The sequence below is a fragment of the Phocoena phocoena genome, chromosome 18 (genome assembly GCF_963924675.1).
Source record: "Phocoena phocoena chromosome 18, mPhoPho1.1, whole genome shotgun sequence".
Lineage (NCBI taxonomy): Eukaryota > Metazoa > Chordata > Mammalia > Artiodactyla > Phocoenidae > Phocoena > Phocoena phocoena.
In genome coordinates, this window is record NC_089236.1 from 80350588 (window position 1) to 80368514 (window position 17927).

At 57.3% G+C, this 17927-nt stretch overlaps 1 protein-coding gene across 2 annotated transcripts in view; it reads right to left on the minus strand.

The window, feature by feature from the left end:
* RASA3 (RAS p21 protein activator 3) overlaps positions 1 to 17927 on the minus strand; it is a 91288-nt gene that overhangs the window by 48884 nt on the left and 24477 nt on the right. Inside the window, exons 1-2 of one of the 2 annotated variants that reach the window (XM_065895833.1) lie at positions 4806 to 4815; positions 2630 to 2747 (exon numbers count right to left, since the gene is read on the minus strand). In XM_065895833.1, the coding sequence (XP_065751905.1) occupies positions 2630 to 2706 (77 nt within the window). In that variant the 5' untranslated portion in view covers positions 2707 to 2747; positions 4806 to 4815. Of the gene's footprint in view, positions 1 to 2629; positions 2748 to 4805; positions 4816 to 17927 lie in introns of those variants that run through there. The other variant, XM_065895831.1, reaches the window with a different exon arrangement.

Sequence of the window (17927 nt, forward strand, 5' to 3'; positions counted from 1 at the left end):
ACATATAAGCGATATCATATATTTGTCTTTCTCTGTCTGACTTACTTCATTTAGTATGATAATCTCTAGGTCCATCTGTGTTGCTGCAAATGGCACTACTTCATCTTTTTTATGGCTGAGTAATATTCCATTATATATATATGTACCACATCTTCTATATCCATTCACCCGGTGATGGACATCTAGGTTGCTTCCATGTCTTGGCTATTGTCAATAGTGCTGTTATGAGCATTGGGGTGCATGCATCTTTACTAATTATGGTTTTCTCTGGATATACACCCAGGAACGGTACTACTGGATCATATGGTAGCTCTGTTTTTAGTTTTTTAAGGAAGCTCCATACTGTTCTCCATAGTGGCTGCACCAATTTACATGCCCACCAACCATGTAGGAGGGCTCCATTTTCTCCACGCCCGCTCCAGCATTTACTATTTGTAGACTTTTTAGTGGTGGCCGTTCTGACCTGTGTAAGGTGGTACCTCATTACAGTGACGTTTGGATTTGCATTTCTCTAATAATTAGCGATGTTGGACATCTTTTCATGTGTTTGTTGGCCATTTGTACGTCTTCTTTGGAGAAATGTCTATTTAGGTTTTCTGCCCATTTTTTTATTGGGTTGTTTGATTTTTTTGTTATTAAGCTGTATGAGCTGTTTGTATATTTTGGAAATTAATCCCTTGTCAGTAGTATCATTTATAAATACTTTCCCCCATTCCGTAGGTTGTCTTTTCACTTTGTTTATGGTCTCCTTTGCTGTGCAAAGCTGTTAAGTTTAATTAGGTCCCATTTGTTTCTTGTCTCATATTTTTTTAACCTCTTGGAATCATCTCGTGCAGGTTTGTCTCTTTATTTGCTGTCAGCTTCACCTTTCTGCTTACACGGCTCCCTGACTTATCTGGCATATTAGACAAGCACTCAATAAATATTAATTGAGCTAATGAGTAAATTAACCTTTCAAAAACTAAGCTTATTAAAACTGTCTGAGGAAAGCAGGGATGGCCTGTGAAGGGTTAGACGCTCTGACGAGTTGGGAGAATCACCTCGGCACACTCACTAGAGTTAACTGGCTCCTAGTGACAGTGTGTGGGGGCTGCCCCTGATTCTGGCTGTATCACAGGTAGCCGACTTCCCAGAAGAGACAATATTACTACACTCTTTTTATTTGGCTCTCAGCCTCCCTTTTCTGCTCCAAAAGCACATTTTCTTGTGCCATCAAAACCAGAAATTATGATTTCTATTTCTAAACTTGTAAGAAATATTTTCAGGAATGGTCCCTATTTCCCGGCCTCAACTAAAGCAGAGGTTCCCAAATTCCCTTCCCAGAGACCCTCACCCGGCAGGTCTGCAGGGAGCCCGGCTCTGCAGAGACAGACGCTGGTTCTCCAGGTTTACAACCCTCTAACGTGGACTCTTCTCCTGGGGAGCTCACGGAAATAGCCCTGAGGGCGACGGCAGCACCTTCAATATTAGCGCCAAAGCCACACGCGACTCCTGACAAACTCCTCAGTCTTCTCGTTCTCCTTCAACAAATTACTTCAGAGAATCCGGGGGGTGCATTCAAATAACACAGGGCCTCAGGAGCAGCCCTGCCAGTCTGGGCGGCAACGGGGCAGACGGAGGAGGGAAGTGTCTCCATGTTTCGGGGGCAGGAGATCTTAACAGTTTCTAAAATTATTAAATGCCTTAAGTCATCAGAACGTGCCGTTTGTTCCCACTTAGAAGCGGCAATATGCAAGGGTATAATTCATCTGCTAAAAATGTTCTCAAGCCCAAGACAGCTCTTTGGATGGACCCACACAGCCCACAGTTCTAAGCCCGAGGGTGGCCCACTGTCAGCACGGGCTCCAGAACCACTTACTCTGGTTGGGACTCCACCGGCTTTGCTGTGCTTCCCCCAGGCTCACGCCACCGTCCCCGCCCGCCTGCCAGGGCGGCAGAGGCCCCCCTCACCTCCACTCCCTCTCCCGGAGACATGCTGTGACCACAGGTGCCACCACTTCCTACCCCAGGGCGGGGTCCGGGGCCAGCAGGCCTGGAGCTGGTGGGAAATGCAAATCACCGCCCTACCCTACCCACCTGGGGCGACACCCGGGCTTTAACAGGCTCTCCGAACGGTTCCTACACAAGCTGGGGTTGAGGGGCACGGACATGTTTCTTAGGCTGAAAACCTCTCAGTCTTAAGGCTTAAATGCTAGCCTCTCTCACCTGATCCCTCTGTTCCTCAAATCTAGCAACAATGCTTTCTAGGTCTCTGATCTCTGTGAACAGTTACCTCCACCCCCGTCTTGAGCCTCTTTAGAAAAAGGAAGATGGTTAAAAAGAAAGCTCCCCAAATATTTATGCTCTGAAATCCTTGATTTGTACTCTTCTGTTGCCCTATATACTGCCCAGCTCATCTCGACTTAGAAAGTCCTCACCCACCTCTCAGCCGACTAACAAGTCTATGCGCTCTGTCCTTCCCGCTCTGCCCCGGTCATTACGGGCATTTAGGGACCATGAGCCCGTCACCGCCCCGGGAGCCCGTTCCTCTCTCAGGCCGAGAGAGAGGATAAGGATGGAGGATAAGGATAAGGACACCCTCCGCACAGAAGCGACTGTCGGCAGCAAACAGAGCGGCAGCAGACGTTACCAGAGTGATTTCTCCACGATCTGGGTCCTGAAAACCTCCTCCTGGTCTAGGTTCACGGTGCAGTAACAGTCTCGCATCTTGTTTGGCCCCGGGTAAGTGGGAAGATTTTTGGCTTCACCTAAAAAGCAAACGTAAATCTATCATCAGTTTAGCATGGAATTATTCAGTCTCCCTGATACCCACAGACACCTTCCCAATGATGGATTTCTCTCACAGCAAGGCGCCCGCTCACTTCTGCACGGTCATTAGCTCTTCACGAGGTCTCGGTTCTCTTGCCACCAAAGTGCTGATGAGAAGACCATCTGTACTGTCACAGTGTAAGGTAACATATACATTAACCTCTAAAGCAATGGATTCCTATAAAAGTAGTCATCCATTGGCCTAGGAATTCAGGATTGTTTCGTTTTACCCACATTGGTCCCTTTAATATTTTTAATGTTTAAATTATGGTAAGATACATAGAAATTAGAATGTATCCTCTCACCCACCTTCACACATGCAGCTCAGCAGCACCCGCAGTTAACTGTCCACACCGCTGCGCGATCCATCTACAGAACTCCTTCACCCCGTAAAGCTGCGACTGCACCCACTAAACAACAAGCCCCGTTTCCCCGCCACCACCCAGCCCCTGCCGCCCACCTTCTGCCCAGGGACCTCACAGAAGTGGAACCACACACCGCCTGTCCTTCTGGGCCTGGTTTATGTCACTGAGCACAACGTCCTCAAGGCTCATCCACGTCTTGGCCCGAGACAGGATCCGCTTCTTTTCCAAGGCTAACGTTTTGCTTATCTATTCATCCCCCGGGTCCCTTTTCATTCTGAATTTAATTTGATAGTATTAGGTCAAAGTTGGGGCAATAATTAAGGAGAAGGACTCTTTTTTTACTGATGAGTAAGCTACGAACTCCAGCTGTTTAGAAGCCGGTGAGGAGAAGTCTGGGGTGGGGAGACCAGCCACGGGCCATGCCTCCCCGACATACGCTGGAGAAAAGGGAGGAGCTGCCAACGGCCCCATGGAATCTTGGACGCCATGTCGCCTTCGATCTTGGGTCTGACCGAAGACCATTAGTGAAGCCGCAGCCGCTGGACCCTCTGCCAGAAGCTGGGAGTGCACTTGGGCTGCAGGTGCGAGCAGCCCCTTTGCTTGTGGACTGATAGGGAGCAGAGGGGCTTGCAACCAGGGAGGAGAAGCCCCCTCCCTGGAAGGAACCCCCACTGACGAGCTCCCACCTCCCAGGGGCCTCCTGTCCCCCAGCTGGGCGTTTTCAGGCACCAGACCCAGGGCCAGGAAGGGGGCCGGGGCTGAGCACCCAGCACCCACCAACGCAGCCCAGTCACGGCCGACACCTGTTAGTACCACCCAGGGCCGCACTACCTCTTCTGGTTAAAACTGAAGGAAAAGCAGCAACAACAGAAAGCAAACCAAAGCCTCAGAGCTCAGCCCCCAGAGGAGCCACGCCCGCACCCCACAAACACACTCGACGCTGCTCTCGGGGAAACACGCGGTCGGCAACTTCCTGCTGCGACCTGCCAAGGGTGGAGGTGAGATTGACGGGCCGAAGTCTTTCTCTCAAACTTCTGATGAGCCTTATTGCTCGGGACGGAGGAGAGCAGCAATTAACAGAAGTGGCTCAGTAACTGGGCCCGTAAATTGAGTGTCCTGAGGCTTCCTGGCAGCCCCGCTGCACTCTGCACAGGCGGGCCTGCCGCACACGCGGCCGGGACACCAGGCCTCTCCTCTGGGCCTTGGCTTCCCCGACCGTAAAAGCAAGACAGCACACGTCTCCCAGCCTCCTCTAACTCAAAAGGTTCTAGGAAGTTTTCTTTTGGGAATCATCGGGGAATCGTCAGTGACTCTCAGATGGTGAAGAAAAAGAAATACCCAATGAATGTTTTCCTAGGGGTGCGACTATCCTCACGGCACCTCACGCCGCAAGGCTCCGGGAAGCGCGTCCACACAGCGTCAGGCACAGAACCACGGACCATCTGAGAAGAGGCGCGTGATCCCGCCCGGCTTCGAGCCCGCTGTTAAGTGTCCAAAACAGACTTTCCGACGGCTCCTGGCAGATGTGAGCAGTTACGTGAGCACACACAGGTGCGTGCGGGGGGTGTGACGACCCACAGCCGAAGGGGCCCAGTGGCTTCCCGCCCGCTTTCCAAACTGATTTACACTCACAAATCTTCCCCCTAACACAGCCCGGCTCTGCTGACTTTCCAGCTGACACCTCTAGGATGTGACCCTATTTCCTGCTGGAACTTTTTGGGCAACAGATGAGATATTTAGCTGCAAATTCCTGTGTTTCTTAAAAGTAGATAAAAAACCTTTTTTTTGAAAGTCTTATTGGAGATGGCCATCGGTGGAAAACACAGAACTGGGATTTCTTTTCTGTTTATTCTCAGAAGAACCTCAGAACACAAGCAGCGGCAGCTGACACTTCTCTTCAAGGACAGAAGAGACGGACGCGCCTCCCCTGAACAATCGGTTAACAGCTGCGAGATACCGAACTACCTTCTGTGGTTGTGGACGTGGCCTGGCTCCCGGCCTCCCAGCCCTGGCCCTGCCCAACCCCACCGGTTACAGAAACATCCCGGTTGCTATGACAATGGCGACACCAGAGCACCGGCAGGCAGAGCGGAGCCAACATTAAGGAGCGGCTCAGGCCAGGAGGGTTGGGAGTGGGCCGGCACCCGGTCCTGGCCGTGTCGTCTGCCCAGGGTCCTCCAGCTGGGGACCCCACCGTGGCCCAGGGGGCTGGGCGGGGCGTGTCCCAGCCACACTCGGAGCAGATGACGTCTCTTCCATGCGTGTTACTTGTGCCAAAGGCCGGAGGCCGCTCCCCTCCCTAGAGGCAGATTAGGGGCCTTTCGTCTCCCTCAAAGGAGAAGAGAGCCATGACCCTTTTTCCAGTGTGTGGAGGCATTTACCTAAGAAGGTAAAGCCATGCCTCATATACATTTGTTGAATGACTGGATGGATAAATGCCTGCAAGGAAAAAGGAAAGTAAACTCTGGTTTCAGTCTACGAGCCAAGTCACATTTTCATACGCCTCCCTCCTGTTATCCACGTCTCCGAAACGTGCACTGTTCACCCACCAGAACTGTCTCCTGGTGGATTTGATAAAGACAGTAGATTGGCACCCGGTGCCATCTCTGAACCCTGAACTTACTAACAGAAGCGAAAGGTTGCACTTAAAAATCGGTAATGAAACAGCACTGAAACAGCAAACCTGTTCCTGATTACAGGCGTCACACTCGGGGTGATCACGGCCAGAGAGCCCCAGACCCACAGGCACCTGACCCGGTGGAGGGAAGGGCCACGTGTGGTTGTCCACGCCTCCCGCAGGGCTGTGGGCGGTCTTCGCGGCACCGCTAGGTTCTGCCCTGACGAGGAAGCCCACTGCCCTTGTGGGGCAACAACGCTGTCTGCACCCCAAGAGGGGTGTTGGAGGTCTAACCAGCCTGGGCACCGCACATCAGCCAGCTCACCTCCGAGGGGCTCTGTCTTGTCTGCTGCCCTCGAGAAGAGTGTCCTCAGCCACCCCAAGAGAGACTCCCAGCCGTGAGCCTGGGGCCTCAAGTCTGCCACGTCCACGGAGTGTTGGAACTTTGCTCTCTCCTACTCAGTGTGTTGGTTTTCACCTCAACTACAGGCCAACCTCTGCAAATAACACCTAAACAGGTACTCGAGCCCAGTGCTAGTCCTGTAAAAGCGAATCTCCCCGGCCCAGGGCCTCTGTGCACAGAGGCAGGACACGTGGAGGAATTAGAGCCCCCGGCGCTCCCGTCTTTCCATGGGTCGTCTGGTCATTCTAAACACCTAACGGGTCTACAAATTCTGGCAGCCAGCACAGCTCATGAGACCTACATAGAAGCCTATTGGTCTCAGAAGATCACTTTCATGACGAAAACATCCTATTTCCATGAATATATTGTTGACGGCCTTGCTAGTTGACTCTAGCACTTGATATTAAATAGAACAAAAGTCTGTAAAACCTGACGAGTTTGGATTTTATAGTCAAGTTGCCAACAGCCTCCTCTACTGCACGCTGAGTTAGAAGTCAGGAGACCTCCAGGCTGAGCTGCCGGACCCCGCGGGGCTCGGCCGACGTCTGCGCCGGGGAGGGGCATGACCAGGACACAGGAAGATTTACTAACATGCATCGCAGGTTTCCTCCAATTTCCAGAAAGAATAGGTGACACCATGAAAGACCAGTTTAAAATAAGGCTGTTAAAATGGAAATTAAACGTTTAACATATGGTGAGAGGGAGGAAAGTTACACCTATCCAACCCCACCGTGAGTGGTTCCGAGTTTCCCGGTAGCTAAGGAACAAATGGAAATATGGTGGAACACACACTTCTCACGATTTACCTAAAAATGAAACACACCAGCTCCCCAGGAGGAAACACCATGAAAAGAGGGGCTGGCATGTCTTCCGAGAAAATTTTACAAAAGATGCAGAAACATGCTCGAGGGTTGCTTCTTTTCTGTCCTCAGCAGGTGGGGACTCGAGTGACGACCTGTGAGAATCGCTTGGCACAGGGGGGCACGCTGACGGGGGCCGAGGACGCTGGGCGGCCAAGAGTCCCAGGAAGAGCCCGGTGAGGCCCCATTCCGCACGCAGACACGACAGGGTCGCCCCTCAGGCCCGGGGACCGTGGGGCAGAGGGACCCCGGAGGAGCCTCTGGTCACCCCCTCCTCTCTGTGGACCCCACGGCCGTGCCTGGTCTCGTTTCCTCTCTGCGTCCAGCACCCCAGCAGCGCCGGGCAGATGACGAGCGTCCCTGAAATGTTTGTCCCAGGGATTAAAGGAGAAAGTCTGTGATGAAATGACCACGCACGGCAGCTTCTGAAGACAGTCGCCAGAGACACGACGTGGGGACAGTCACGGCTCCTATTCTGCTCCTCCGAGGGGGACTCCCGTGTCCCTCCCTTTGGTCTGGGCTGGCCTCAGGGCCCTGACTGACCAGCAGTGACTGCCGGCTCCCTGGGAGATGTCAGAGCCATGTGCCTCCACCCTGGCCACTGGACACCCTCTGCGCCCTGAGCCACAGGCCAGGCCCCGGAGGCCACCGCTGGGGGGGCAATGCAGCTGCCTGGACAACCCGGGCCAGCCTAGCTTCCCAGCGCCCCACACGGGTGACGGACGCGTCTTGTGCCTGCGGGGCAGCCCGCCCACCAGCTGCCCACCATGGCTCCAACCAGGCCTCACGTCCAGCCCGAATCCCTTGGCCCCAACGTTGTGAGATGTGATAGCACAGCTGTCAGACGCTCACGGGGCTCTAGGCGAAGCAGCTCTTCACCGGTCCCCTCCCTGCACACGGTGAGGACTTAAAGGTGTGACTAACCCGGCAGTGGAGAGCCCAGGAGACACCCAGAGTCCCTCCCGGTGAGGAGACCCTGCCCTGCACCCCTGCTGCCTTCTGACTCTGACTCAAAGTACCTCCGACTCTAATGAGAAAAATGATGAAGTGCGGCAGCCGTGCAGCCGGGTGACACCCGGGCTCCGGCAGCACCGTCGACAGCTGGGCGAGTGCGGCGATGACCGAGGGCCTTCCGGGCTGGGAGCTGCCCCTCAGGTCTCAGCTGGGGGCTGGCGGTGAAGGCAATGCTCTCCCTACACGGTGATTTTTCAATTCTGAATTAGTTGACGCCATTTAAAACTGGTGATTTCACGTTTTTCTAAACCAGGACTGCCACTCCTTGAGAAAACTCAGAAGATCCAGTGGTGCTGGGCCACGGCCCCGTTTAACAGTCCCTGGCCGGGTCAGGGCAGCCCCTCCCAGGGGCACCTGTCCGCCCTCCTCATGTGCTGTGACTGTCAGATTCTATCTAGTTGCCGCCCAGAAGACTTGTGGAAAGAAGTACTGACAGGACCCCCAGCTACACGAGGGTCTACTCCTCCTGCCTGAGGCCTCCACCCGCCCCTGGAAGCTTCCGTCTCTCCCCATGGCCCGAGCACCAGTCACCTTCAGGGACGGGAATTTCTGGCTGGCTGGACGGCCCTGCAGGGCTTGCGGGGGTCCTCTGGGGCACAGATCTGTGGCACTCCTGCAATCATAAAATGCAGGGCTGCCACCACCTGCCGGGCTGCTCGGCCCGGTGCCCCGACACCCGTGGGAACCCCCCAGCTTCCGAGCCGGCGGAAAATGCCGGGGCTGCAGGGGGCGGGTGGGCGTCTCCTCCACCCTGGGCTGTCCCCCCGCCCTCAGAGCTCCTTCATGCAGAGCCCGGCAGACCCCCTAAGGCAAGGGGGCGTGGAGGACCCTACACACTTCTCTGCTTGAACTGAGAAGGCCTTAGAATCTAAAGAAAAGCACAGTTTAGGCTCCTGGGTAAGAAAGAACGCCTATGGCACGAAGAACAGCAGGTGGAAAGTCGTCCATTTCCCCACGTTCCGGCGGGTTTGTGGACGACAGCGCAGCCCCAGGATCGTTTAGATCTTCCATCTGAACTGAACTCAACCTATTCAGCACCTAAAAACGCACAAAATATTAGCTAACTTTGCTTTTACTTAGAGGCTGGTCTCTTCCCATCGGGAAAAGAAAGCAAGTGCTATTCTCTTGTGCTTTTCCAATTAAGCTAGAAATGAAAATAGTGTTCTTGGACAACAACCCAATCCCGAAATAAAAGCTGTACAATTAAGCCCAGGGAAAAAGAAACCACTTGTTTCCTCTAATTTCAGAATGCTGTGGTGAACGGGTATTTCCGATTCCCTGCAACCTGAAACTTTGTGCCTCTGTTTAGGACACCCTTTTTCACCTAATGCTGCATTCCTAAGGGCTGCTAAGGCCAGAAAAGAACAAGCGGCACTTACTCTGCCCCCCTAACCCTGGGGACACACCTGAGGGGCCTCGGGGACACTGGAAACGGGGCAGCGGGCGCCCCAGCAGGCACTCGGGGGCACACGGCCCCCCCTCCAGGGCTCCCTCTGGGGCAGGACAGGAGGGAGGAGTGCTACGTGACATACACGCTCACTCAATCAACAGCACGGTCAAAGGCCCCACGACTGAGACACAGCATCTGACCAACGTGCCGGTCGCCACTGCCCCGTGTGCCGGGTACCCCGAGCAGCTGTGCCTCTGCTCTCGCCCCCGGCCTGCGACCAGCCTCGGGACCCTCCCCACCCGAGCTCCGGCCCACCCCGCTTGGTTGCACGACCCCGTCCTCTGCTCCTCTGTGCTTTGCTTTTACTAACTGCACAGGAATCTCTAGGAGGTTACCAGTAAAAGGGTGGGGTGAGAATTTCAAGGTAGCTGAGAGGGTGAAGGAGAAAAAGGAAACACAGGTGGCAGGGATATGACTAGATTTTTTCTTTTTAATGAAACAAACTAAGGTGAGGATATTGTGGAAACTTCGGGAAGAGTGAGGACCCCTGGATACGAGCTCCGCAAGGGCAGGGAGGCCACCCCTAGCGTCCCTGCACATGTGGGCAGCGATCCGGAGGTGCCCGTGGGCACAGACGACACAGAACAGAACACAACCCTTGGGACGTTTCCGCGCTACAAGACCCAGATGTGAGGGGTGAGGGAGGGACCCAGAAGAGAGCCAGGAGAGGTGGGGACACCCGGGCCGACACCTGGCAGTGGGCATATGGCCAGAGCCATGCTGCACGTGCCTGGCATGGACAGGTGTGTACGTGCATGGTTTTTTTTTTTTTTTTTGCGGTACGCGGGCCTCTCACCGCTGTGGCCTCTCCCGCTGCGGAGCACAGGCTCCGGACGTGCAGGCTCAGCGGCCATGGCTCACGGGCCCAGCCGCTCCGCGGCATGTGGGATCCTCCTGGACCGGGGCACGAACCCGCGTCCCCTGCATCGGCAGGCGGACTCTCAACCGCTGCGCCACCAGGGAAGCCCTACGTGCATGTTTTGATCTTTGTTTTTCTTTTTTTTTTTTTTTTTTTTTTTTTTTTTTTTTTTTTTGTGGTACGTGGGCCTCTCACTGTTGTGGCCTCTCCCGTTGCGGAGCACAGGCTCCGGACACACAGGCTCAGCGGCCATGTGTCACGGACCCAGCTGCTCCGCGGCGTGTGGGATCTTCCCGGACCGGGGCACGAACCCATGTCCCCTGCATCGGCAGGCGGATTCTCAACCACTGCGCCACCAGGGAAGCCCTTGATCTTTGTTTTTTAGCCGATTTATCGCAATAGGATCGGTGGACCATAAAGTTCACCCATTTAAAGTGCACAATTCAATGCTTTTAGCACATTCCCAGGGTTGTGCAACTATCACCCCTCACACCCCACACCCCACTCCCAGGCCCTGGCAACTTCGTTCCACCCAAGGGTCCTCATGGTTTGACCAAGTGTCAATTCAGGGTTCAAGCTGCCTTCCCCTCACGCCTGCAGGGCCCCGTCCCAGCTGTGGGAGCAGCTCGCGTGCATTGAATGGTCCACATTTCAGTGCCATCCTCAGCCTCCTTCACAGGCTGCAACGTGCCGGGTCCTGCTCCCGCTGGAGATTCAGGGTAAACAGGAGCTAGCACGGCACCCAGGCAGCAGCGACCACCAGGCCGCGTGAGCGCCGCGCGTAAGGACCGGGCAGAACCCCCTCTGCCGGGGGCGGGGGGCTGCTCTGCCTCCCACTGAGTGACAGGTCCCTTCCTGGGACCGAGAAGCAGCAGCAACGAGTGCCCAGACTCAGACTTGCTGGCAGAAGGGCAGCCTGTAATCTTCATACGCATGTACCGCGTTGCCAAACAGCTCTCGTCTGGAGCACCGATTCACAGGCCCACCACCGCGTTTGAAAACGCTCTTTCCCAGATCCTTGCTAGAACTGAGTCGTGAAATCATGCATTTTACTGAGAGGTAAAAAGGCTGTGTGTGCTTTGCCCTCCGTTTGTTAAGAAGGGCTCTTTTTTTTTTTTTTTTGCGGTACGCGGGCCTCTCACTGTTGTGGCCTCTCCCGCTGCGGAGCACAGGCTCCGGACGCGCAGGCCCAGCGGCCATGGCTCACGGGTCCAGCCGCTCCGCGGCATGTGGGATCTTCCCGGACCGGGGCACGAACCCGCGTCCCCTGCATCGGCAGGCGGACTCTCAACCACTGCGCCACCAGGGAAGCCCGAGAAGGGCTCTTTTTGAAGGACCTGATTCCATTCCATTTATTTGGGAGTTGAAGCCGCTCCCAGCCTCTCCTGTCCCTCTTCTCTGTCCTCCGAGGACAAGGGCCCCCAAACCAGCCCTGACAAGGGTTAGCACACCCAGCTCTGACGGAGGCCGTGAAAGCAAGGGTTAGGGAGCCGAGACCTCCTTTGCTGTCAAATTCTGATTTTCCAGCTGTGTCTAGATCCACCCTCCTGACCTGCCCTACAGTAGCCTGTGGTGCACGGACTGGAGGGGCTGGGACCCCCGCATGGCCCGACGCGGCAGGTCCCCCGGCGAAGGCCAAGGACCCTCACCTCGGGCTAAGGGCTGCCTGGCTCGCTGCAGCCCGGGTTTCTGCATTCTGACAGCAAGACATTCTTCACAGCTTGCATTAGTGTTATTTCGAATTCAAGGAGGAAAGACAATCCGGGAAATATGAATTTGGGGAAAGTCGCCAAGTGCGGCGCAGCCACGAGCCCCGCTGGTCTCGATGAGCAAAGGGAGACGCTGGCCTCCAAAGACCCCCACTCCACTGGCAGAGGAAAGACCTAGGTTCATTTTTCAGAAATAATCCACATACAAGCCCACTCTGTATATTTTGGTACTATTTTTGCTTTTCTTTTTCCCCACACCTTTCTCTGAAAGAGTCCTGTCTTGAACTTGAGGAAGAAAACACAAAGCGGTGCAGCCACGGTGGGAAGAAAAACTTAAACACAGAGTCACCAACCAGCCCAGCAATTCCACTGGAAAGAAGTGAAAACAGGTGCTCAGACAAATACTTGGGGACTTCCCTCGTGGCGCAGTGGTTAAGAATCCGCCTGCCAACGCAGGGGACACGGGCTCGAGCCCTGGTCCGGGAAGATCCCACATGCCGCGGAGCAACTAAGCCCGTGCGCCACAACTACTGAGCCTGTGCTCTAGAGCCTGCGAGCCACAACTACTGAGCCCACATGCCACAACTACTGAAACCCACGTGTCTAGAGCCCATGCTCCGTAACAAGAGAAGCCACTGCAATGAGAAGCCCGCGCACCGCAACAAAGAGTAGCCCCCGCTCGCCGCAACTAGAGAAAGCCCGCACACAGCAATGAAGACCCAACGCAGCCAAGAATAAATAAATACATTTATCTTTAAGAAAACAAAAGAACACACGTGTACGTGAATGTTCACAACAACTCTGTTCCTGCTGATAACACACGGTGTATCCTCCGTGTTGCCAGCGGGTCAGGACGAGACATGTCCTTGTAGGCGACTCAAAAGCTCTAGAACTAGACCACGTAGTGGCACAACATGTAAACGTACTAAATGCCCCTGAATTGTGCACTTAGGAACGGCTAGACTGCTGAATTCTATGTTATGTGCATTTTACCACATTTTAAGCAAAACGAAGAAAAGCTGGTTACCAGTGTGGACAGGGCCGTGGTTGTTCAGCGTGGCCGTGTGTCATTCACGGCCACGCACCTCCCCAGACCCTTTTCTGGAGAGAGAAAGGGTGGGAGTAAATAAATACCTCTTTTGGAGTGTGCATGCGATTTTGTTGTTTTTCATTTGTACCTTTTTGTTGGGGTACAACGCAGACTCGGTAAACAGAGCTCCACAAGTTTCCCTAGGTGCACGGCCGGTAAGATGGGGAACATTTCCGGCGCTCAGCGCATCCTCAGGCCCCTCCCCATCCAGAGCCTGGCCTTCTCGGAGTTCCACAGAATCATCGGTTTTGCCCACTCTGTACCTCATAGAAATGGAGCCAAATCCACTAACCCGTTCGGGGTTGCAAATGGTAATAGTCCTTGATTCTGGTTTATAAGCTGAAGTAATTTTATGAGAGAGCGCCCCTCTTCTGCCGTTTGCTGACCCACTGCTGAGGTCCACACACCAAGGGCAAACACTCGGTAACTGCCTTTTACTTACCAAGTTTTCAAAGAATGCATTAGCTCCCTGTTGCCCTCAGAAGGTGGATAATTTGAGTTTTTTGTAATTTTTTTGCAACCTTTCTTTTTTATTGAGATGTAATTTATACAGCATAAAATGCAACCTTTGGAAACGTACGATTCAGTGCTTTTCAGTACAGAGTTGCACGGCCATCGGCACTAATGCCCGGGACCTTCATCACCTGAAGCAGAAGCGCAGTCCCGTGAGCACTCCCGCCCCAGCCCCACGTCCATGCGCCCACCCGGCCTGCCTTCCCTGGACGTCTCGTGCGACGGAAGCGTGGCCCTGGTCTCGTGTTCCAGGCTCCCCCGTGTGTGGCCCGTATCAGGCGGCATCTCTAGGGTGTGGGCACAGCTTCACCGGGACACCCGCCAGGTGACCGGCGCGCGGCTGGTTGTCAGGACGAGCGGCTCCCCACATCCTTCCACCCGGCGGCTCTGAGCCGGGGGCCAGACCGGCAGCAGCAGCATCACCGGGCGCCAGGTTGGAAAAGCAGACTCCCAGGCCCACCGGCCCCGCGGCCTCAGGAGCCGGCCCACGTTTGAGAACCGCTTACAGTCCCAAAGCCGGCGCCTCCCAGCCCATGCCTCGCGCTGTATTCCAGGACATTCCACAGCGTTCTAGCTGTCCCGGGAAGCACGCTTCTCCCGGTCACGGATGCTCAGGGGCCTCCCCGGTGGCTCACGTGGGCGTGCCTGTCACCTCCGTGACAACCCCTCCCGCCCCACCCCTCCAAAGCCGCCTACTCCCCCTGAACGAGGCACAGCCCTCAGCTGGGCCCCTGAGGCCCCCATGGTTCCCGCTGCCAGTGCGTCCCTGCGTCCAGACCCCCGCGTCGCCCACCTCCCCACCCTGAGGCCCACCCCCTGCCCCCAGCGCTCTGCCATTTCCGCGGAGCCCATGGTGCTTCCTTTCCGTCCCACGCGGTCCCACAGGAGGGCCGCGCCTGCAGGGGCCAGGCCTCCCCGTTCGAGTCGCTGGGTGGTTCTCAGCAAACGCGGGAACAAGGAGCGCGCTTGGCGCTAACGGGGACCCGCCCGGAGGGGAGGATGACCTTGGCTCGTCACCCGCCTTCTCTCAGCGGAGCAGCAGCCACGCGGCTGACCACACGCACCACCACGCAGAGGAAGCCAGGGCCAGGTGAGGGCGCCCGCAAGAGCGAAGGGGCGTCGCTGCCGACAGCAAGCGCCCGAGGGTCCGAGGGGCAGGCCCCGTGGAGGCAGAAAGGTGGGCAGGAGTCTGGAAGGTGGAGGCTGGGGGTGACCGCCCCTGGGGGTAACAAGGGGATGCGGGAAGGGCAGGCACAGTGGAGGCTGGCTTGAGTCAGAGAAGGCGTGACGCCCCAGGAACATTCCGGAACACAGGCTTCCTTGAGCCTGGGGCCCGGGAGAGAGGCAGCTGGAAGGCACGCGGGTGGGGTGGGGGGAGGAGGGACCCTGCCAGGGGTTCCGAGAATGAAGTAATAAAAGCTTCAAAACTATTTCTAAAGGGCTGTGGGCTGTGCTCTCAGCTGTGATTCATATGCACGTGTCTCTGGGTGGGAAGGATCTCAGGCCCACCCTGCAGGCCAGGACCACGTGTCCCCGGGTGACTCAGGCCTCTGCTGCGGCCGCCTGCACTCCCCACCCTCGGGGCCTGAATACGGCTGCAGACCCAGCCCCACGGCAGACCCCGGGGCTCTGTATCTCAAGAGTTGTTTAAAACTCCAAAGTCATTTTCAACACCGCTGTCTGTCTAAGGAGGCACGAAACACCACCAAGTTTACCGCCTCGGCCGCTAGACACACCTCCTGTTGTGTGGAGGAGGAGGGAGGGGCCACCAGGACCTGCAGCAGCGAAGGGCTCGACAGCTGGGCCTCGCCAGGCACCGCCCCCAGCACCCACTCCACGGGGAACTGAGGCCCGGAGGCACCGGCAGATGCGAACCAGGGGGCGCCTGGGCTGCCCCCACACTGCGGGCGCGGCTCGGTCAGAGGACACAGGCCGAGCCTGCCTCTGCCCGAGCCCGAGGGCTGTGTGCACAGCGTCCTCCCAGCAACAACTGCCGCGCCCCAGGCTTCGCGACTCGACTCCGCCATCCGTGGCAACGGCCTGCTCTCTGGCTGCTGGAGGACCGCGCCGAGGAAGAGCCCAGGACCCGCCCGGGCACGAGATGCTGCGAAAGCGCGATCCACAATGGCCCTGATCCCAGCGGCCGCGTGGGCGCGGCATCGCTGCGGCCCTTCTCCCCGCGGCCACCACCCCGACCGGCCAGCGGGGGGACCTCCACGCCAGGACGTGGGCCTCCAGGGTCGGGCTCCTGCCCAGCCATTCCCGCTGCAGACTCGTCAGGTCGCAGGGAGCAGACGGGCACCGGCCTGAGCGGGGACCAAAGCGTGCCAGAGATGCCCACGCTGGTCGCGGCCTCACCCCTCACCCGCAGGGCTCCACGCAGCGCACAGGCCGCGCCCTGGAGGCCGGAGACAGGGACCCACCCCCGAGGGAGCCCCGCCGTCATCCCTTCCGGGTCTGGGGGCAGAGTCTCGGTGAGTGACCAGAGGTCACGTAGAACAAGCAAACAGCAGAGGGTCGGTCTGCGGACTGGCTTCTCCAGAAGGTGTGCGCGGCTCCAGGGTCTCGAGGGGTAGACGGCCCGGCCCAGAGCAGCGAGCGGCCGTGGCAGGGCCCCTCTGAGCTCGCCAGCTCGGCGGTGCCCACACTCTGCGGGGTCCGGCAGGAGGAGAGGCAGGCTGACCAGCTCAGACGTGGCAAGACCCCAGGCCTCAGATCTTGGCACGCGCGCCGTCGCCTGGCGCCGACTGGACCGCGGTCCGCCACTCGGGACCCCCTCAGGGCAATCCCGGCCCCATCAAAGCACGAGGGTCTGAGAGGCTCGGTGACGCCAGCAAACACAGAATCTCAGGATCCCAGGCACGCTGGGTCTGTGCCCAGCACCCCAGACTTCGGCGCCCCAAAGGGAGCCCCGGCTCACGGCGCACGGACCCTGGCCTGGGGGGCTCCTGCCACGAGGTGGCCAACTGCCAGGTGCAGCCACACTGGAAGCTGGGCCCAGGGCCCGCACACGCCAGCCACAGCGCGGCCCCTGGGGTCCGCGAGCATAGGCCGTGAGCCCCCCAGGAGCGCCGCCTCAGGCCTGGTCGTCGGGCGTGGGTGACCGCGGAGAGCATCAGCCCGCTTCCGTGAACCCGCTGCAAAGACGGTCTCTAATCTGCTGTCCCTGCAGAGAACCGCAGCCTAAAGGCCGCGCTGGCCTCTGGATCTGAGTCTTCGTGGCAACTTTAGGACAGGAGGAAACGGCAAAATTAAGACTTTGGTTTTTCCTTCCTCATTCATTACTGAAAAGAGCGGCCAAGAGCGAGATCAGGTTCCACGTCAGAGACACGGTGCTGTGTTTGTCCCTTCGCTCCTGAATCACAGCCGCGGCAAACCTGCGGCCCACCCGGGTGCACACGGGTGGCCCACCTTCTCCCAACCCAAGGCTTCCCGCCGCCCCGGGGCAGGAGGCCCCGCCCACAGTGCGCAGAGAGGAGGCAGTGGGTGGTCCTGGGCGGGGCAGAGGGACCCCCGCTGCCTGACAGGCCTGCGCCCCAAGCTGTGTGAACCACGAGGGGCAGGTCCATTCACAAGAGCAGCAGAAGCTCGGGGGCGCAGTGAGCGGGTGCCGGCCCTCCGACACCTGCGCCGAAGCTCCTTACCCCTGGGTCTGGCCAGCAGCACGGGCTCCGCGGAGGGCGCCGAGGGCGAGGGCCTGCGGGGAAGGGGGCTCTGGGGCCACCCAGCCGAGGGCAGAGCAGCCCCGCCACCGCGGCCCCTGCGTTGGACCTGACCCCCCCGGCCACCCACCTCCCCCAAAGCCACTGTCACATCAAGGGCCACGGCTGACAAAAGCAGAAATCCACCTCCGCCTCTTCACCAGCCTGAGGTGGGGACGCCTCACTGCAGAGGCCCCGTGTCCAGGAAGCAGGGCACACGTGCCCGCAACCCCACGGCCTCCCCTGACGCCTGGCTACCACGCCCACAGCTGCCGTTTCTTCTCGAACTTTCAAAACCATGTTTTAAAGGCCATGAATATATCTACATCTAGGTCTCCTGAGGCAGGGGTCCCCAACCCCCGGGCCACAGACCGGTACCGGTCCATGGCCTGTTAGGAACCGGGCCGCACAGCAGGAGGTGAGCGGTGGGCGAGCATCTGCCGCCCCCCCATCACTCGCGTTACCGCCTGAACCACCACCCTCACCCCCTGTCTTCCGAGAAACCGGTCCCTGGTGCCAAAAAGGTTGGGGACCGCTG